The sequence below is a fragment of the Rhipicephalus sanguineus genome, chromosome 3 (assembly GCF_013339695.2).
Source record: "Rhipicephalus sanguineus isolate Rsan-2018 chromosome 3, BIME_Rsan_1.4, whole genome shotgun sequence".
Taxonomy (NCBI): domain Eukaryota; kingdom Metazoa; phylum Arthropoda; class Arachnida; order Ixodida; family Ixodidae; genus Rhipicephalus; species Rhipicephalus sanguineus.
Genome location: NC_051178.1, coordinates 187,287,095 through 187,308,507, shown reverse-complemented (window position 1 = coordinate 187,308,507; position 21,413 = coordinate 187,287,095). Strand labels below are relative to the sequence as shown.

At 45.2% G+C, this 21,413-nt stretch overlaps 2 protein-coding genes across 2 annotated transcripts; one reads left to right on the top strand and one right to left on the bottom strand.

Annotated features, from left to right (window-relative positions):
* The first annotated feature begins 265 nt into the window (after positions 1-265).
* LOC119387848 (AMME syndrome candidate gene 1 protein homolog) lies at positions 266-17,672 on the top strand. The gene is made up of 5 exons (XM_037655387.2): positions 266-578; positions 2,717-2,827; positions 4,141-4,255; positions 5,671-5,761; positions 10,105-17,672. The coding sequence occupies exons 1-5, from the start codon at positions 358-360 to the stop codon at positions 10,269-10,271; spliced, it is 705 nt and encodes a 234-aa protein (XP_037511315.1). The 5' UTR covers positions 266-357; the 3' UTR covers positions 10,272-17,672.
* On the bottom strand, positions 17,444-21,005 carry LOC119387849 (uncharacterized). The gene is made up of 2 exons (XM_037655388.2): positions 20,750-21,005; positions 17,444-19,221 (listed from the first exon to the last, which is right to left on the bottom strand). Exons 1-2 carry the CDS (start codon positions 20,914-20,916, stop codon positions 18,714-18,716), a joined length of 675 nt encoding a protein of 224 aa, XP_037511316.1. The 5' UTR covers positions 20,917-21,005; the 3' UTR covers positions 17,444-18,713.
* Positions 21,006-21,413: the final 408 nt, after the last annotated feature.

Here is a 21,413-nt window from a genome sequence, read left to right as displayed (position 1 = left end):
TTCGCTTTTGCCCTCCCGCGATTTCTTCAAACTTGCGGGCGCGTGCGTAATACGGCCGAGGTTCGATCGTGACAGAATGCGCTTGAAGTGGACGTTGGACGCCCAAGTGAGACGACCGAACACTTCACGCCCCTCGCACGAAAAATCGTGTCTTTGTGCTGGCGTATGCGGGCAGCTGGAAGTTCATGTGGAAACGCTTCACAGCCGTCACAGCTGACAACCAAACTCTCAGCCAATCAGAAAGCCTTCCAGCGCTCACGTGACCACGACCAAGCAAAAAGCAGTTGTTAGCGGAGGCCGCACACTTCCGTAGCCAGCGCCTCTCAGCAGACGAGCGGTGAAGTTTCGGGCAAAGCCATGGCGGCTGGTTGTTGTGGAGCCAAGAAGCAAAAGATGAATAACAATTCCTCCCCATGTTGTAATGGGACGATTGTGCATCCGAACCACTTCCAGCCTAGCCTCTACAAGAATGGCATGGTAGTGTGCGTAGAAATGTGCTTCTTTTGCTTCGATGTGCTTTACTGCCATCTCAATCAGTACGAGCCGCCCAAGCCGCCCAATTTCCCGAACGAATGCTAGTAAGTGCCTTTCTATTGTGTCCTGAGCGTGTGTTTATCCGCAATTGTGGTGTCTGTGGCGCTCCTCGCTATTACGAACCCGTACCCAATGCAGTAAACCGCGAGCTTGCGTGGGCCAGGTAACAGAGTTGTCAGCTGATTTTACCTCCAAACAAAGGCATTACTCTCGCCACCAGCTGTTTCGGGGGAGACGTTGCTCGGTGAAACAGAGCTTTAGCGATCTTTTTGTCCCCCCTCTCGTGACTTGTGATCACATTACCGCTGCAAAAGCTGGTCACCAGCAGTTGGTGCCACGAGTTTTCATTCAAGTAGCTCGTGCTCTTTTGTCGATTTTTTTTTTACCGATTGTGACCAATTCGTCTGATCGTAGGCTTAAATTTTGACTCGCCGTCTTCGAATGCATCACATTTTCATTGTTTCGAGAACTGGGACATAAAGGGGGAAAAACAGCGAGCCGAAGCATTAGTCGATGAGAGAGCCTGGTTGTGCTGCATGTCGCAACCTCGCCTCGGTTCGCTTCACGTCCTGCCATGCTTTTTTACCGTTTTATTGGTTTTGTTGGCTGTCCTGCAAAGCAAAAGGTCCTCGCCCTTCGTGTTGCTAGGCTCCCGAAATACCACCCTGTCGCGTTCCCTAATGGGCCTGTTCGGAGAAAACACTTTCGCATATGCTAGCGTTTTGTGACCTGTCAGTGGAGGTGGTTTAATTGTACCCGCGATCGATTGAAGCGAGTGAGGATGAAATCACGCAAGCGCGCTATGAGAAAGCCCGCAAGCAATTAACGCTTCTTTTTTTATGCGATTGGCGATTCGTGCCAAACGGTTTCGCTTTGCCCTTCACCAAACTTTGTGCTTCAGTGCATCGATATAGATATGTAATCTCGGTGTCGTGATTGCCTTAGGGCAAAGGTCGCACATGTAACTGTGGGAATTAGTACAAACGAATGGGTCCTTCGTACATTTAATTCGCTGCCACAGAAGTACACCTCTGTAAATGCATCGTGTCAACCGTGCAAGCGCGAGGTCTTGCAGAATATTTGCTTAGGGGTCTTAGTCACTCAGTACTGTGACAGTGCGTGAGGCAGTAGATAACGCGACTGCAGTTAATTAACTATTACGAATCAGAATTGTTGCAGATGGACGCAGAATTCACACTGCTGCCACTTCTTTTGTTTCTTTCTCAGATGTCATCTTCGTGCTTGACTGGCCATCTAAACATGAACACAGACACCTATCTGTACTCTTGTCCCAGAATAGTATGTTCATGCCCCCCCCACATCCCCGAAAAATCGTGCAGTAAAAAGCTTGCATTTCATTACTATTTACATTTGTGGGTTCTCTCGCTTGAGTTACCACGCATGGTTGTAACTGGCCTGCAATGTATTTTCCAAACAGGTTGCAGCCAAAAGTGATAATCAAGCACTACTGAACCCATGAATGTTTGTTACAGCATTCTCATGTAAGGTCAGCTGCTGTTAATGCATTGTGACATGGTCACTCTGTGTCACCTAATAATAATAATGCATGCACCTATTCTGCTGGCAGCCGGCATTTTCATTTTGTAAGGGTTTACATGCCATCATTTGCATGAACCTCTCCTTACTTTTGCTTATGCCGCACCAGCGTTCTGGCAACGCTTGTGTACGGCTACACTACTGGTTTTGCATACACGATTACATTCGTGTATGCCAGAATTTGTAAATGTCCACGCTGGTCTTAACATATCACCGATGCTAAAGAAGCATTTGTGCATCTCACGGCCACTCGCTATCAAGCTATAATACTCGCACACAGCAAAGTGTGGGTTGCATGTTTTGTTCTTTGTAACAGGTTTTCGGAGTTGTTGATTTAGAGCACATTGTTCTCTTGCAATCTGCACCTGTTCATACGAGTTACACGTGCATATATGTTGCTCGTAAGTTTTACTTGAAAAGCGTGTACCGATCGAGGTGTCCACTCCGAGGGCACTGATGCCAGTTGCTGGCAGAATGGTCACTTCCAAATTGGAGAGGCTGAACCAAAATTGCAACAAGGGCATTAGTTTTGTTTATTCGCCCTTGTGTCGGGGGTGCATCTTTTTTTTCTTTTCCCCTTATTTGTGTAAATGAACAATCTGGGACTCTCTTTCCCCCTTCAAAGCCCGCTATTTGTGACTTGGAACATCGGTAAAGACAAGAGGCTGAGAGGCTGCATTGGCACCTTCAATGCAATGAACTTGCACTCGGGTCTGAGGGAATACGCCGTCACCAGGTTGGTTGTAGGGTTCTTTTTCTTTTCCTTTTTTTTGTATGATTGGTGTGCAGATGTCTTTATGTTGTCACGGAAACTTTATCATGTCACACTGGTTTGTGTATCGATCCCAGCATTGCGTAGGAATGTATTGGAATGCTGTTTATTGGAATACCCTCCCCTCCACCCCTCTGCCTAATTTCAGCACTTCTTAACCCCTTCAGGCAAGAGTTACAACAGTGTTGAATAAAATCTAAATTCCAATAATTTATTGCAAATTGCTGGATACTTTGTTACAAGAAAATGGAAGATGGTAGGATGTTGCTTTGACCATATTTGAGAGAGCCACACTAAATAAAATCAAAATAATTGTGTGTGTGTGTGTGTGTGTGTGTGTGTGTGTGTGTGTGAGTTCAATATTTTTCTTTTCATCAAAAAAAACTAACTAATCCCACCTTGAAAGTATAGCATGTTTATTTATTGTTTGCAAGCATTACAAGTAATGAAAAAAAAAAGCTGTTGCTGTCATTGGGGGCATGTTAAAGATCTCTTTGAACATAGTAGTGTTTTTATAAAATGAAACATCTTTAACAATACATGGCACGCTGCAGCTTGAATGCATAGATACTAATTGAGGATGGAGAGGTTGAACTGACCCAGAGTTCAGCGTCTGCTGCTTTTTTGTTAGCCCTCAGTGGTCGTAACTGGCAAAAAACTAGTTGTTTTGCACAAATGTGTTACTTGGCGGCTGAAGGACTTGAGTCATTGCTTAGAGCAGGGGTTGGCAACATGCGGCACGCAGGGCAGTTTTGTGCGGCCCCCGGCACAATATGAGAACGCCCCTTCCTCCTCCTCCCTTGTCACTTCCTATCTCAAGACCGAAATGGCAATTTTGACCTCAAATGGGGTTTTCGCTTTCAACTATGTTTGTAAATCGCAACCTTGTGACATGTGTGCAGAGAATAAACATGATTTTTATTCCAATTTTGTACATTGTCGTCAGTTTGCCGAATTTTTTCTCCTTGCTTGCAAAGGCCCCCCCCACCCCTTCCGATTTGTTGTCCAGCCCCCGATGTGTCAGCTTCATGCAAACTTGGCCCTCCGCCTCAAAAGGTTGCCAACCCCTGGCTTAGAGCCTTAGGCTACATGCATACAGTGAGACTCCAAAGTGTAAGCTGAGCCATAAGAAGGCCTTGTCTGAAGATTCAATGCTATATATGGATGTGCGAGCATGTGGCATCTTTGTAAGGTATTACTGAAAATGCTCGAGTTGTCACTTGTCTACATTGACTTTTCTCTTGGTTGTGCTGCTGGTGACTGCTGGGATGTGTCAGTGCATTCAAGGATAGCCGCTTCAGCCCAATCACAAGGGACGAATTCAACAAACTTCATGTCTCCGTTTCCATTCTTCGACACTTTGAAGATGGCAATGACTACATGGACTGGGAGGTAGGTTGTGTGCTGGCACTCCTTCTGTGGTTCCCTGAAATCATTTACAGTCATTTACCTACATCTTTTTTGGATGTATGCATGAAATTAAACTGTAGTATGACAGGTCTGTGTCAGTATAATGTGATTTTAAGAAAGGCATGCATGCTCGGTAATTAAAAAAATGCAGTCATCTCGGTGAACGTAGAAAGTACAACCTTTCATTCGTGCACAGCCTCTCGTAATCTTGCTATGACATTCATGATGCTTGCTTTGTGTTAGGCTGATTGTTCTGAAGTGAAAGATTTAACAGAACTACTTTTATGGCAGTAACTGGGGGTTGCTGTTGTGCTGGAGGGCTCATTCTTTTACCAGAACGACAAAATGTTTGCTGCTAATGGTCAAGGCAAATGTGAGGTAATGCTTGTAGTCTGCGAAAGTTGTCTTATTGTTCCAGTAAAAAAAAAAAAAAAGGCATCTTTGCTGCTTTTCTCTGCTACATTTTTAATAGCTGGACTTAACAGCGAGAATAATTGGATTAAATTCTAATTTCCATCTCCGTATTGGTGGGTATACAGTCACACCTTTAACAAAAAGTACTAATAGTAGGCAGCACAGTCCCTTCACAACACATTCATCACATAAAGTGTAGGCTGAAGTGTTGGGCTAGGTGCCCTCTTGTCCATTGTACAATTCATTATTGTAGATGACCATTGTGCAGTTAGTTCTACGAAATTTTATAAGGAAAATTTGCTTTTATCAAGGTTCGCTATGTGCAGGTTTGTGTACAGCATCTTAGGTTTAGTTTTTCTTTAGCATGCTGTTTTCGCTGTACACCAACTAGACGAACGATCTTAGACTTTCAGCTTTAAAACTGCAGCGCCCGGCAAAGAATGCGCCGAACGCCGCGGCGCTGGAGGAAACGCGCTGGGGACGCTCCAGGCGCCGTTGTTAGTAGAAACTGAAGGGGAAAAAATGTAAGAGTGTTGATAAAGACGCCGTCGCAACAAGAAAAACTACAAAACATGATAGAAACGTTTGCGATCTGCCTCGGTTTCGCACGTGAAGTTCACTCTTATGCACCACATTGTTTGTTACTATCGCAACGGCGTCATCATTACAGTGGAAAGAACGGGCAACATTGTATGCAAGCTTCCCGTACGTAGGATCTTTCAGTTCATTTCATTGGGGCGCCATCAAACGTCACAGGACGAGTGAAACGTGGTCAGGTGACCCCGCGAAAATCGAGTTGAGGGTAGGCCTCCATTTTATTGTATTTTGGCTGAATAACTTCGGACTAGCAGTAGGGTGGAGTTGATTCAGCAGTGCAAAACTTGCCGCTGCACAGTTTTCTTAAGACACCAGAACCTTTTTAGTGTGTCGTGGCATTCAGTTGTGTGTGTAGTTGAATGAGCCTTGTGGTGGTTCCCTTACAGATTGGTATCCATGGTATCAGAATAGAGTTTCTGACTGAGAAAGGCTCAAAACGCACTGCCACTTACCTTCCCGAAGTAGCACCTGAGCAAGGTAAGCTAGACTCAAAAAGCAGCTTTCTTTACAACATCGTCATCACTTTGTTACAGCTGTGTGCTTAAGTGCAAGGAAACTGTAGTCAAGTGTGGCTGAAACACTGAGGATCATTATAATAAACACTTATCATTGCCTTTCCTTTAACATCAAGGCATGCTGTAATCTCTTCACTTAGCAGGCTTGAAGCTTTATTAAGACTGTGTGCACTGGGCTCAAGCTAGCTGTGGCTCTCTGTGCATCATCATAGCTATGCTGGTTTGAAACCGGAGCATCTGCCAGCTGCAGTCAAGTGCTGAGCGCACGCACTCGGTGGTGAGGCATGCATCTGTAAGTACAGTTTACACAAAGAATGACTTTGCTAAGACAAAGTCTCATATATATAATTTAGCCTTGTGGGTGTCGTGTTCATCAAGTTTGGTCCTCGTAAGATGCTCAGAAGCTACTCGGGATTTCATTACAGTTCTGCTGTGTGTGTGTATGTGGCTCAGTTGGTTGCAACTACCAGTTAGGTGTGTAAGGTGTGCTATTTAAAGTATGGTTGTTATGCTGAACAGTTTATTCCAGTGTCGCTGAAAAGCAGTTAAGATCTCATCTTATGTAAGACATATATCTCACCTCTCTTGGGATAACATTAACCCTTTGTAGGCTCGCCTACATTTTTGACATGATGTTATAAAAACCGCCTGTGGTATATACATATAAACCACAAAAAGACAGTATAAAACAAATTTCATCAAAATTAAGCCAGTACTTTGCTGGAAAAAAGCGGGACACATATGTCCCACTGACTCATGAAGGTACAGGTGCTGTAAAAGTAAAACGGAGCATGTGAGCTGTGGCCAAACAGGGCAAAACTGCATACCAGCGCGCTCTATCAGAAGGTGCGCTGCAGATCCTGAGAGTGCGTCGGCATATCCAGCTGACCCATCCCAATATTCTGATGCTCGCCGTATTGCTGGCTCGAGCGAAGCCGCGCTGCTACCATCACTGCTCTTTAGGGGACGCTTTCAACGCTTTATGCATTTCTTTGCCCGCGTTGTGACGAAACCTTCGGAGGTGTGTGCTTTCTGCATAGCCAAGAATGACATCACTTTGGCCCCTGACGAGCAGTGATGGTAGTAGCGTGGCTTCGCTAGAGCCAGGGATAAGGTGAGCATCAGAATATCGGGATGGGTCAGCAGGATATGCCGACACACTCTTGCTATCTGCAGTGCACCTTCTGATAGAGCGCGCTGGCATGCAGTTTTGCCCTGTTTGGCCACAGCTCGCATGCTCCGTTTTACTTTTGGAGCACCTGTACGTACCATCATGCGATGACATCGCTGGACATTTGGGATGAAACGGCCGTAACAATTGATGCAGTGGAGCACTTCTCAAGTTTTGCAGAGGAACGTTGTGTGCACCTCATTTCCAGTAGCAGAACAGCACCTGCACATTTGCCTTACAAGTCTTCATAGGGCTGTGGTCTGTTCCTGTAAAGCTTGCTTCACCGCATGCACAAACCATTTTTTGTTGATTTTGTGTCTGCCGCTGTCGAAATTTTTGAGTACTGATGCTGTCCCTAATAACTGCCCACTTTTCAAGAGGTGCAGTTAAACCTGAATATAACGAAATTGACAAATTCCCGAAAAAATTCATTATAAACAGGTTTTCGTTATATCCAGTTTCAGCACGAAAATTCAGAAAAGAAATCCCCAAATTAAACACAAGGGTAATTGAAGGCAGAGCTCACCCACAACATTTATTTAACAGCAAAAAACTGCATTATTTCGCTCTATTGTTTGTTTGTGAGGGATGGCAATACTGAACGTTCGTAGGACATCAATACAACGCTGCTCCATCATCGTTTAGCCGTGACCTCCAAGATTGGCTCCGGCAATGCAGTGGTGCTTTGCCGGAGCCAATCTCGGAGGCCATGGTCTTGCGAACCCGCGGCGCAAGATGGCAAAGCGCTTGACAACAGTGACGAGTCGACTCTGAAGATCCGTTGTGGTCACCTTGGTCAAGGACAGCCTCCACCAGTGCCTAATCTGACATGTCCTCGGTAGTGATGACACAGTTGTTGGCATTTAAAAAAAATTGCAAAAGCTGCACGTTGTCAGGGGCTGCTCCATGTGCACGCAGTGAAACCACACACGCGCGCGGCATCGAAAACGAAGAGCGAACTCCATATGCGGCGCGAATTCAAAGCGTAACGACACGGAGCAAGGTTTTCTTTAGTGGCGTCACCTGGTGTCAGATTAACGAAGTGCAGTTCAGAGACTACTGCAACAGCTGAAGAGTGGCACTGCCAATGCAAAAGCCAATTTTCCTTTTCTCTTTATTTAGAGAAAGCCGGCGCGGTTAGCGTGGTGGAAACCGTGAGCGGCTGGATGAGGGTTGAAGGGAGGGAGAGGGGCACACCTGCACATGTGCCCACGGCGGCAAGAAAGCATGCTTGAGGAGTGAAGGCCTCGCCTGCCCGCCTTGCGCACTGCTGCACGCACAAACGAGTGCCCGCTTTTGCCTTGCAGTCGCCGGGGCTTCGAGCGCGCCATGCGCGACGCCACTGCTTTGCACTCACATCGGCGGGGCGACCGCAGAAGATGCATGCGGCTCCTGCTCGTGCCAAAATGACAAAATTCGGTGCAAAATCAGTAGTTTGTCGGCGGTGAAAATTCGTTATGTCGAGGGTGTCTCCCACTGCCACTTTGTGACACAGAGGTCGCAAATACATGTGCTTCTAAGTAACAGCACGGTGTAAGAAAAATAATTTAGGTGTGGACACTCCGCCCGACGGCGCGTCCACATAATGTTCGCCTCTTTCCTCCTCTCGGCCCCCATGTCGCAGCGCCTCCCACGCAACCGCGGCCGGCGCATGTACTATAGAAGACGAGCTGCGTGCGTAGCGTCCGTAACGGCGTTGCGCACGTGAGAAGTCAGCGAGCAGAAAGACTGCTCACGCGCTCTAAGCAAGACGCCGCGCTTTTACGTACGCAACGCTGTTAGGGACGCTATGTGCGTCGGGTGCGCTGTTTACACTGTGGCCGTATGAAAACTCGCCGTGAAAAAATGCAATGAGGTGAAAAGAAAAATGAAGAAAAACGCGCGTTCGCCTCGTCGCAATAGGTTTCTTAAGCCCCCATGTCGCAGCGCCCCCCACGAAACTGCGGCCGGCGCATGTATTAAAGGCGAACATTATCTGGACGCGCTCTCCTTCGCGGCGGGCGGAGAGTGTCCACACCTAAATTATTTTTCTTACACCGTGGTAACAGCGGGGAATAGAAAAACTTCGTAATATCTAGGAATTCGTTGTATGGAGGTTCGTTATAGGCAGGTTTGACTGTATATGATATCAAGATTTATCCTCAAGTTACTGCACAAGTCTGCAAAAACACATGATGACTGGGAGCCGAAATTGCCTCTCTAGAAAGCCAGAAAAAGATAAAAATTACCTGTCATTTTGAACGACGTGTTTTTTTTATCTGAACGAGAGGAAAATTCAGAAGGCTTTGTAAAAAAATGGAACAAAATTCAGTGGCATTGTGGCACTACTGCCACCTTCCAAAACCGCGGTAAAACAATTTTCCTTGAGCTTACATAGACTTAGGTAAGATAGCAGCAGTGGCGTAGCCGGAGGGTGGCACACCGGGCCCGTGCCTCCCCCCCGATTTTTTTTTCAATTGAATATAGAGCAAAAAATGACACTCAACCGCACTTATCTGCCTGGACCCCATGTGGATCAAGGAGGTATGAAAGTGCCCCGCCCCCTCCCTCCTGAAAAAAATTTCTACCTACGCCACTGGATAGCAGCCACTTAGCGTTGCGCTAATTGCGACAGGTGATGTGGGAGAAAAATTTTTCTGCAGAAGGAAAAGTCGGACATATGTGTCCCGCTGACACACAAAGGGTTAAAGCAATTCCTAGGTAAAAGGAGTGACACTCTTTCTACTGCACATAAGAAGATTTAATTTCATCTAGCACTGTGATAGTTTCATGATGTCTGTATATCTTAAAAGACAAGGCAGTGGGAGCAATAAACAAAAATGTTGACCACTCCAAACTTTGCAGAAAAGCTTTTGTGCGGCTAAGCTTCTTATTCTGTGCAATTCACCAGGCTTGTGATCACTAGCTGCTGGGTGAAGAAAGTGAATTTCTTTAGTGCGCTTGCATTCAGATTTCAGCTACAGTAGTTTTGCAGTGAAGTTTGTTCTCCAGGAGATTTTAATGGTTAATGTTCTAGTGATCGTTTGACAAATACAGAGTCATGCAACGTGTTTTCAGGTGTCCCAACCTTGCGAAAGTGACGTCAAGCTGCGGTAGTAACGCATCGTGCCCCTCGTGTGTTTCTTTCCTGTCAGGCTGGGACCATGTGCAGACAATAGACTCCCTGCTGCGCAAGGGCGGCTACAAGGGCTCCATTTCCAATGACATGCGGAAGTCAATCCACCTGACGCGCTACCAGAGTGAGAAGGTCTCCATTAGCTACCAGGAGTACCGGGACTTTTGGAGGAACCGCCAGTGCTAGCCCCGGTGGTGGGGCCTCTAGCCTCTCCTCTCCTGGACAAGTTAACGGCGACTTTGCACTTCCACAGAAGCCTTCCTCGAAGCCGCATCGGCCTTCTCCTGCACCCGTCTCTCTCATCCCCTCCTCTGCATTTTCAAGGTTGCTGCCAACTGTGCCTAGTGCGACCCCCCCTTCTCCCCTCCTGTCCCCATTCCTCCCACCCTGTGGTGCTGTGACGCTGCTGTGTGCTACAGCTGCCTGCCTTTTACCCTCAGTGTTTTCCCATTTCCTACTACTTTTCCTGTTTGTTTGTTGATAGGTTGTTTTGTGTTGAGTTGGTTGCTTGCCAGTAGGGCATGATCAGGCTGAGAAGCAGAGGATGGCAGCTATGCAGAGCTAGCTGGGAGGCCATTTTGTGTCCGAATGTCTGCAAAGGCCACCTGCTTAGGACTTGCACGGGCTTCGATTTTTGTTGTCTCGTGCATTCCTGTAAGACGTTTGCAGTCTCTGGTTGACCTGGTTGTAGTATATGTGTGCGACGTGTCATGATGTGGCTTGTTGAAGGTGGTGCACTGCCTCAACGCTCGGCTGTTCTTGACATATGACAGACAGGATTGTGTGGGGGGCTGACAGTGAAGATTCGGACAAGTTTGTTTGCCCCAAGCTGTACCCTGTTAGTTAGTGCATGCTTCAACTTGTGTGGCACCCTTTCTGTTTGCCATTGTTTCTTTGGATGCCTTATTAGGTCTGTCTGTTGTTGCTGTGATAGGCCACGGGTGTCTGGTAAGCAATTTTTCACTTGGCGTTTGCTTGTTGTCTACCATGTTTTCATGTGTTTGCCGCTGTTGAGCAAGTGAAGAGCAGCTGCTGTAGTGCAAGATCTTGGGAAGTCCGAGCTGGTGGATGAAGGGATTAGCAGTGCATTAGTGACCTGCTTTGCATTACAGAATAGCAGCTGGATTATTTTATTAGTAAGATGCCAAGGTGACATTCACGGAGAGCATCGTGTTGCACAGATGAGTTAATTGCATCCAACTTCCCTCTATTGTAGCGTACGGCCACCTCTCGTCTACGTGAGCTATCTTTTTTTTTTTATTCCACTTAGCTTTTCTTTCAGTCTCGGGCTTGTGAAAGACAGATGATGGTTGTTTGTGTTTGAATAATTCCTTCTCATAAATCCTGTATTGAAAAGTTGGAATGATTTGTACTTTCCGTCTCCATTCTCTACAAGCTTTGACTGATGTGAATGTGTGGCTGCTTTTATTTCGTCCCGATATGGACACATGACATTCGCCTGGACCAAGCTGGCTTCATAGTGTTGTGCACCCTAAGTGCTTCTGCGGTTCGTCCTTCCGCAACAGCTACACATCCCGAACAGCTTGCTTGTTTCTTATTCTGTACTTGTTGTCTGCCAAACAGTTTGTTTTGGTTATGATGCAGGGGTAATTGTTTAACGGGTTCGTCCAGCCTCTATTCACCTTTCTGCTGATATCTTACGTTCGTGTATTTTCTGCACAAGCACTCGAGAAGGTGTTGATGGTTGACGTCTTTGCACTGGAGAGGCGAGACATCATGCTGTGTTGTCATATGGGAGCCATCTTGTGCCACAAGGAAAAATGGTCCTTTCTGTTTCTTTCTCAGCCTTTTCACGTTACCGTTGAGGCTCCATTTCTCCTGCTTCCATCTTCCAGTCATTTCATTCTCATCGTTGGCCGCACTGTCCTCGGTGTTGCTTTTTGTTGTGCATGAATCAAGTTGGGCTGTTAGATGAAACTGAGGGGTAGTTTTAAGTTGAGCATATATGATACTGGCAGCCCGTCAATGGTGCACATTGCACACCCTAAGCTGTTTGTGATGCGAGAGCACTGTTTGGAAAAAAACTTGAGTAGGCAAATGTAGCTGGTGAAGAGTGCAGTGTTTGGAACGTATGATATGTGCAAGTGTATGGTGCTGCTAAAGCTGAACTGTTACTTGCTGCTTGCGCTTTTCCCCCTGCTTGTTTCTCTCCTCTCTTTCCCACTTCATGTTGTGATGTCATTGCCTACCGTCATTCAGCAGAGTCTGGAGTTGCACTTGGTTTCTGATATTTTTTTTTCTGCCTAATGAGCAATCTGCATTGTGCATCGATTGTATATGGCAGCCTTGCATAAAGAGCTGCTGTGTGTATGTCAGTGTCTGGAATCTGCCGTAACGCACTGATGTCAAGTTTTGATTTGTTGTCTATTTTTGCCATGCTTAAGGGCTTGAAACAAACAAAACATCTTTTGTTGTACTTCAGGGGAACGCCTCGAAGAGAACTTGGGTTAGCGCAAATTTTGCTCCTCTGCAGTTGAAAGTAAAAAAAGAAAATATGATACTGAGTGCACTTTCAGCTCCTGCACTATTTAGCACAGCTTTTGGTGGGCTCTCCTTGTCATGTGTTGTAAGGCTGTGGCGCATTCTTGGTAGCACATTGCGGTGTGCTGCACTGTACTCAAGGCCCCTTTGTAACAGTTGCTTTCAAGCAAAGGGACTTTTTATCACGTGAACTTCCTTCATGTCGGTTGCACTCGCGAGGAGATGTTGAGAATCACACTGCCAGATTGTGAACATACACAAGCCATAATTATTTTTTGTAAATGTCTCAAGTGCTTTTTCATGAGGTGTTCAAAGCGTGACATGTAAATGGGGGTGGGCTGACTGGAAAGGGGATTCTTGCGCACTAGCTTTCACAGATGCACACAAGTCTACATGACATTTGTAAAAGCGAGTTGGGTTTTAAGAACTTTCGTGTGAGGTGTTTAGGCAGCAGTAGGTCATGAAAACAGTCATTTCATAAGAATTAACTTTTTATTCAAAGTTTTTCGGGGTTGTCAACTAGTGGGGGGAGCACCTCACTGGTGTCCAAGTGCTCACAGCTGTGGATATTTGACCCGAATGCCTGTAAGGCAACATTTCCAATTCCAGATATTCGCTAAACATGTCTGAATAGCCATTCTTCTTTCCTCTAGGTTTAGAACTAGGTATCACTGAAGTTATAGTGACCGGAATACCACTATAGTCAGGTACAACTTTAGAGTGGCATTTTTTCCTCGAAGGCAGATTCATACAAACCTGCAACAATGAGCGTGCACTCTAGACTGACGTCATAAGCCAGACCGTCAGTGACGCCGCCGTCGCAGAACATTGGAGTGTATAAGTGGGTCTATTTCTTTGGCAGCTGAGGCAATCGGACTCCGCGCTTCGATCATTTGGGAGGGGGCCTCTTCTGCCTTATTAAGTTGTATCTGACCGTAGAGTTGTTATACCCTGAAAGACTGGACGAAGCCGTACATCATGCTAGACAAACAAATCGCTGTAAAATGCACTCCTCTGGACTTAACAGCTTATCTCAGAGTGGAAGTTTCTGATCAGTGATGCCGTTCTTTGTTAAACAGAGTGTGCCAAGTGAAGACTGCAAGCATAGTTGGCTTTTATTATTACAATGTTTATGCTTTGTAACACTTCTTAGCTTCAAAAGAAATACTGAGAACTTTAACTTTCCTAAGCTTGCATTCTGTCTACTGTGGCAGTTTTACAAGAAAAAGAGAGCCAACTCACTGCCAGTTGTGCTCCTTTGTGCTTCAGGAGTGCATTGTGCCTGCAGCAACATTGACTGACCTATTCATAACAGCACATGTGTGATGCTGTGAAGGGAGTTGTGGAAACAGGTGCACTTTCTTTTTTTCTTAGGTTCAGTTTTACATTGCGTTGATAGTTATGCAGGCGTGTTGACTGCTGCTGCTGTTTTAAAGGATGCTAGTGAAATCACTAGACCATTTTCAGTCCAGTCTAGGAAAAGATTCTCTTTTTTTTAAGTGCGTTTGTTTTCTCGGAGGAAGGTTGCTTATCAACGTAACAAAAGGAACGTTGAACTTCCCATATTGAATTACACTACAACCGTGGCACCTTTATCACTCAATTCTTACTTCCTGTTGTGGGAAATGTTCCAACTAGGACTGGGATTATGCAAGAACCTCTTTTGATTTCATTGCTTTCCGATCATCCGCCATTTGTGACTGGTCAGTCCTTGTGGTAGCTTATGTCGAGCGCCGCTCTGACCACTGACAAAGCGTGAAATGGAATAGCGTTGAAATTGAAAACTACATTATTCCAGCCTAGGTTAATTACTTGCTTTTTTTTTTTTTTGAAAGCAACGTCAGCTTTATTAATTGGCTAACTAAAATAGTATCCCTGAACAGAAGCTGTTGGGCTGAAACCGCAAGGATCTGCTGTGCAAGTGGTTCTTTTGCTTGTGCTTTATTTTGAGTCAACTTTGTATTGGGATCGCTGCGGGTACACCCATTTGGCATATAACTTTCAACTTTAGGTTTTCAGGTTTCCTTTAATGCCGAACTGGGCTTGGTATTGCTATCGCTGTTGAACGAGCTTGCGTGACACTGCAGCAGATTTTGTAAGATGGTCATTATTTTTCGTGGCTGGGTCAGAACATGTCTTTGCTGCAAAGCTATTATATTCATGTCAAAAGAATAGCAGTGCCTTTGAGCACTTCTCGAAGTCACTTACAAGAAGACAAAAAAACTCTTGGCTTTAAGTGACTTAGTTCTGAGCTTCACTGTTTCTCTCTACAAGCAGTTTTTAACTGAGAAAACAAAGTTGCACGTGCCAGGCCAGTTAAATGGCAAAATATGAAAAAAATGGATGTTGGGTGTTGTGGTGGCATGTTAAAATATTATGTTCAGCGTTAAAGTGTAACGCAGTGTTTACACGTTGCATCATACATTGCATTGCTTTCGGGAAGAGGACTTCGTGTATGATTTTACCGTAACATTGCTAACTGGCCATTTGGCCACTGGTGGTGTCGGAGGCACTCTGTGGGCGGGACAGGGGACAGCTGCAACCTTTCTATTGTTGTTCACTGCAGTATATTATGCAGGGGCAACTGCCACCTTCTTTCATCCCCTCTGCCTTCCAACACCTCCATGCTGTGAGGTTAGAGAAACCATCGCATACAAGGGAAGTCCTGCTTTTAAAAGGATGCTAGAGGCAAACACTGAAGCTGAGACAAGGTGATAGGACCAGCGCTCTAGAGATGTCCAAGGTTTCACCTTTGCTAACAACAGTGTGTTTGTAAGCAAGGTCAGAAAAATACCTAATGGTAGGCACTGGTGATGAAAGTAATGTGCAGTCTCCCAGTGGCGTGCGACACCATTGTCGCACGCCACTGGGAGACCGGTAAACGGTAGTTTTAATGTGATAAAGTGTGTGAAGTTTTCTTCTGGCATGAAAGAAAATGCAGTGTGGTAGGTTTTGTAAGCTTTTCCCGCAGTATTTGACAACGCTACTTTACGGCTTTGTGGTCCCACCCACGACTCGAAGCAGGCCATAGCAATCGGCACATGACCTCCGAGGTTGCGTTTTTTGCTGCAACGGAGTGGTCTCTTGGCACAATGCAAATGTTGATAGGTAGGTGTCTATAGAAGTTTTGATTTTAACATTATAGACAATTTTTGTCTTTATGCCCTTATAAGCATATGAATGAGCAACGAGACCGACCATGCCTTTTAGTTCTGATAACATTTTTTTTCTGTGTTCCGTGAAAATGCAAACAGTGGAGAGAGCTTCATGAATGGGAAAGTTTGCATTTGTCTGAACCCTATGGTGCAACTTGAGTTTGGATGCTGTACTTTTCATTTTCCCGATTTACGTTCCATCCAAAGCTACTTTGTCAAACCAACTGGATTTTTTTTTTCTTTTCCGGCGTTACTTGCGGTATGCTTCTTTGCAACTGCTCATTACTTTCAACACTTCTTCAGCTGCCTGAAGGTGGTAGCATGACTTCTGTGACTTTGCAAGTGAACAACTAGACCGTCGGTGCTTTTTGTTTGACCGAAGTGTGTGCTTGTGAATAGGCGAAAGATGTGGGCTGCTGAATGTGCAACTTTGCGAGGCACCGTTGGCTTTCCTTAACTTTGGAAAGGGTGCCTCTCCAAGTACGTAGTACTTTAATGTTGCCTACCATGCCTTCTGACGCCTTTTTTTTTTCTGCTGTAATTAAAATGACAAAAAAACTGGAAAACACAAAAGCCACATAAAAAAAGTTGAGTGCATAAGAATGAACTGATGATGTCGAGCATGCACATCTGTATAACAGTGCTTTTATTGTTTTTTTTCCCCCACTTGTAGGCAATTTGAGTGATGCACCAATTCATGTTCCGCTGCCTGGCGATGAGAAGGCATGCTATATATATACATATATATACACGCATATATATAATTCAATGTTCATTGATACTAGGTCATCTCTAACAATTGTAAAGAGGTGTGAAGAGCAGATTCAGAGGATAGCACACATGTGTTGAAATGTGCACGTGCCGTCAACTTCAAACGTCTGTTATGTTTAATTTGTGGTTAGTGGGATTGTTGTGCAGAAGGTTAGCAGAAACTGAAGGGTCTAGAAAGGGGGACTGGGGGCTCTTCCACGACAATTTCGTTTCTTGCTGCATAAGAAATATGTGCCAGTGGGATTATTCACACGTTATTTCAGTCTTTCACTTTTTCTATGTCCGCCAACGATAGTTTGCAATGTTGGGGGAGTTGATTCTTACTCTATCGTTGCCTTTTTGTTTATTAAAGGGAGAAAGCTTCTGCTGCTTTGTCAGCAGCACCAGATAGCTAGTGCAAGGTTCCGTTGTGTTTTGTCATTGCATGCAAATTTTCAAAAATTTTCTGCTTAGTGGGAAAGCACGTCCAGGATTGAATTAAAAAAGTTGACATGCATGGCATTTTGCCACGAAAAAGCTGCCAAGTTTAAGACTTGGCAAAAATGTGATCAATTTTGGTGATGTCCTTCGTGGGTGTGTGTTCTTTGGTGAATTACTCATGCCTTCCCAGGGATACAATGGGATATGGCCAAGCACACAGACTTTATGGATGGCACTAGTGGAATAGACGGACAAAAACGCTGTGTTTGTGCGTTCTTCAGTGTTGTCCACATTTGAGGATGTGCTGTCATATTCTGTCATGACTAACCAACTCACCCACCAGTACATCTTTAGATATAAGCAGCTTTTCAAGGACCAAAGAAATATGTTCTGGAACTTTGAGCAGCGCTGGAAAGAAAAGGCCGTATCTGTGACCAGTGTTGTGAATCTTCCCACTTGGCGCACTATTGTTTCAACAGGAATGGAAATGTCATGGTGGTAAAAGGGCCTCCCACTATGTTGCTTCGCTGTGGGAACATTGTATCATTGTGTGATCTCCATTCATAAATTGGTCAGAAGTTCTGTACAGTCTTAGTAAGCCTGTATGCAGCGCACTTTGCTGGAATGGATTAAAAAGGATGCTTACAGTTCTATAGTTCAAACTTAGCATGCTAAGCTCGAAGTATAATGTGAATGATTAGGATGTGCCAGTATTAATAAAATGACGGACTCTCTCAACGTTTCTATTCTCATGTTTGCGCAAGCGAGAAGAAATGCTAAACAGGTGCTGTCTTGTGCACCAGTCAGGGGTCTAATACAGGTGCAATTTACAGACTCTTGAAAAGATTCCTACATAATTAGGTTGGCAGATTCGATGCACAAGCGCCCATTGCTATATTGATAACAGCTTTTCACATCGGCCCTGCAGAGTGCAACACTGCAGTCGGTAAGTGCTTAGTGATGAATGTGGGTGCTTCTTTCCCATGAAAATGTGCAGTGCGCTCTCTCTCACCTTTGCCACTTCAAGGAAACGTTTTAGTCATGCACACATGAAGAGAGGTGTCCCCGTGCCTTGGAAGTAAATGCCATGCTGCATGCTTATTGTCTGCCAGCATATTTTGGAGAGAAATGCAAGCAGTGTGCAACCCGCTTGAGCAGCACAATAGAATCTGTCCATTGGGTGAACTGTTGTACCAGAATTCGAAGCACGCCAAGACTTTGTTCAAGGCACAGTTTGAATTCCCAACTTTGGTGATCTTTGCACAGAATGTTTCGCCTTCTGTGGCTTTTCCTACATCCCGAGCAACTTACGCATTGTGGTGCTCGTCCATGTTAATAGTGACAGTGGTGGAGTCTTCTGAACACATCACTCTAATGCATGCACAGTTCAATCTGTGTGCGTGCCTTCTAATAGGGGAACACACAGTGAAGCTTTTAATACTAAGTGATACCACTGTTACATAATTGTATATTGATTATTCTAAGCCACTGTTCTGTTTTAAAAGCGGTTGCGAAAGGCATAGAGCGAGAACTACCAAACCTTTACCCTAAGCAGCTCATTTGATATTCCGGAGCAAGCGCAGCTGCACAGTAATACAGAATGCTTCTCTGTGGGCAGAATCTTGCACACAGTAAATAAAGACAATGCACATAACGATTGGGTCAGTATATTTGAAATAGCAACCGACTTGCACCAAATAGTTGGCATATGTCGTTGCATATATCTACATTCTTTCACTGTAGTGGGCAGTTTAGGTCACTAAAAATTTTGGTATCTTGATCAGCACTCATGGTTCCGCAAGCTTCCTGTGCACTTTAACACTGATTTCATCTGCATGTGGAGGAGGCCGAAGGATACAATGAACTGGAGAGCTGCCAGGCCAGCCAGCGTACTGCTGCGCCTCCTGAGGACACGGCGAACATCTGCGAGGATGTCCTTGTAGTGTGTCCTGAATGGGGCCACCGGATATGTTAGGCAGCGCGCGGCAATCATGAGGCAAGACAGTGGAGCTATGATGCATGGATAGATGGCTCCGAAACCCACTTGGTACGCCATAGCTTTCGTCTGCGTGCACACGACACACTGTGTGTCCATGAGAATGACATCATGCATAGACAAAGAACTTGTAATGAATGCAAGTGCCCCAGGAAAGAAGACGTTAGGCACTGTTGTTGCCACTTTGCCGAGACGTTGCAACACGTAATGCTTCCTAAATATTACATTCAGCACAGCGCCGCTCAATGCTGCTGCAATTCCAGATATTGTAGCACCATGCGTGATAGGCCACCTGGTAGGAGAGAGACAGAGACAAAAGGACTTATAAGAATCAATCTTTAAACTTGCCTGTCGAATCAGGTGCAGTCAGTGGTAGCCAGCAATTTTTTCCGGAGGGGGGGGGGGGGTGACCCCCCCCCCCCCCGGCTACGCCAGTGGGTGCAGTACTAAATCTTTAAAGCATGCACACAGATCTGCAAACGGTATGCTGCACAAGTGTGTGCAATTATTTGATATTCACTGCAGATAAGCATGACAGACTAATGTGGGCCTCTGTCATTTGACATTTCCTTTCTTTAAAGATCCAAAGGCAGGAATAGATTTAAGCATGCCTGCTTACAGTTTCAGGTCTGTCCTATGTCATATATTGTAAATAACATTACTTATTTCAATATAACGCGTTATAAGCAGTCACTGAAGCGTACAAACTTGTTTCATACGGCGACCGGCTATCGGCAGTAGGCACTGTACACTCAATGATTCTGATCAATTGACTTGGACATCATGCATGGACAGGTTGACCGTTCCTGTTGTCAAAGAGATGCTTGCGCCACAGTCCAAGATTTACTTATTCGTCAGCTGCCCCTTGCTGTAATGGTAGTACATGAAGGATTACTGAAGAATAGCGCTATTAATGAGAACTAGCAGACAATAATGCCACGGAAAGTATAGAGGGTGTTCATTGTAGTAATTAGGATATAAATGTCAAGAAAGTAAAGTGGACGAAACTTGCCGCCGGCAGGGACCGAACCTGCGACCTTGGAATCGCGCAGTAAGATGAGCTCAGAATATTTAAACAATTTTTTTAAGATAGACTAACTGACCCAAGTTCGCACTCTAATGCAACAGAACAAACTTACAAGCTAGATTTATTCCCCTTAAGTTACGGATACAGATTTACAATAACTATATACTACAGCGTAATGCAAAACGAAGATAGAAGAAACTTTATCGCGTAAGCAAAAAGGCTCCACCGCCGTTCATCTCGCAGAGGAACGCAAGAGCCGGGTTTACGTTGAGCTTTCGAAAGAGCTTCATCAAACATTCCGCCGTTAAGAAGAAATGTTCTTTCGTTACAGAAACGTAAACGTAGTGGTGGTATTAGCAGTATCTTGTCAGTGGCACATTAATACTCTGAGGCCGGATTCCTAAAAAAAAAGTGAATAAAACGAACCGGACTAAATTCACTAAATTAATTACAGACATGAGAAATATTAGGCTGTTAATGATGAATTCACCACTGTGCTGTTTTTTTTTTTATTATTATTAGGCACCAGTAAAGGACAACTAAGTCCACGGTGTTTACTTTTGAGCAATGCTAGAACGCTGCAATTACAACTAATTTATCATCTTGCTTGATCTACCGGAATTTTGTCCGATCACGCACAGCGAACATGAGACACACGGGACGAAACAAACAATTGATACGAACACCAAGTTGTAGAGAAAGCGGTTGACAAAAATAGAACACTTACGCAAGCTTTATCGTTTCCGCAATGCTTATAAGTGGCCTTATGCAGAAATAAAGTGGTTATGCTCACACATCACGCCTTGGTCTCCACTTCGCGTAAAGTTCCAACTGATGCTTCAGTGCCGCCTCTCTGCTCAGCATCACGGCATCCGGCGGAATATTACTTCGTGCTCCGAAAGTTACCGCGCCGGTTGGGAGCCCACTTGTGGGGCTCAGGGAGTCGTAAGCTTTCGCCATGCTACCAAATTACCGTTAAAGCTCGGATGAAATCTAGCTGTGCGCTGCCTTTAGCACGCGAGTTAAGTTTGCACTGGGCGCCGCCATGTTTGTGAGTCATGGTTAGCCGACGTGAAAAATGTTTCCGCTAAACTTAGTGCTTTTTCTGGCCCGCGGTGCTACGATTTAATTATCTCTGCGAAATATATTTACCACAGTTTACTACTCTCCCTGTACTATTCGCGATTCTAACTGAGCGCTCGCCACTTAGTGGGCGTGCCTGGAAGCAGCAGATCTAGGGTAAGCCTTGAAAGGTTACGCGCTGTGAAACGTCTGTAAAGTTTCCACATTGCTGCCATGCAGCCGCGCACAAGGCCGTAAAAGAAACAGAAAAGCCATGCCCAAGGACTTTTTTTCTTTTTGCGGTTGGAAGGCAGCAACGCATCGTTTCCTCGTTTCCCGAAAGAAGCAGACGACGCATAACGACGCGTGCGTTAAAAAGCTGCGCACTGAGAAAA

What these genes read in the sequence shown, in the direction of transcription:
- LOC119387848 (XM_037655387.2), top strand. Translation starts at nt 358, where the DNA reads ATGGCGGCTGGTTGTTGTGGAGCCAAGAAGCAAAAGATGAATAACAAT. An exon ending in ATGACTACATGGACTGGGAG is followed by an intron (nt 4,256 to 5,670) that starts GTAGGTTGTGTG and finishes GTTCCCTTACAG; the next exon opens with ATTGGTATCCATGGTATCAG. An exon ending in CGAAGTAGCACCTGAGCAAG is followed by an intron (nt 5,762 to 10,104) that starts GTAAGCTAGACT and finishes CTTTCCTGTCAG; the next exon opens with GCTGGGACCATGTGCAGACA.
- LOC119387849 (XM_037655388.2), bottom strand. Translation starts at nt 20,916, where the DNA reads ATGGCGAAAGCTTACGACTCCCTGAGCCCCACAAGTGGGCTCCCAACC. An exon ending in TGGAGACCAAGGCGTGATGT is followed by an intron (nt 19,222 to 20,749) that starts GTGAGCATAACC and finishes CTCTCCTACCAG; the next exon opens with GTGGCCTATCACGCATGGTG.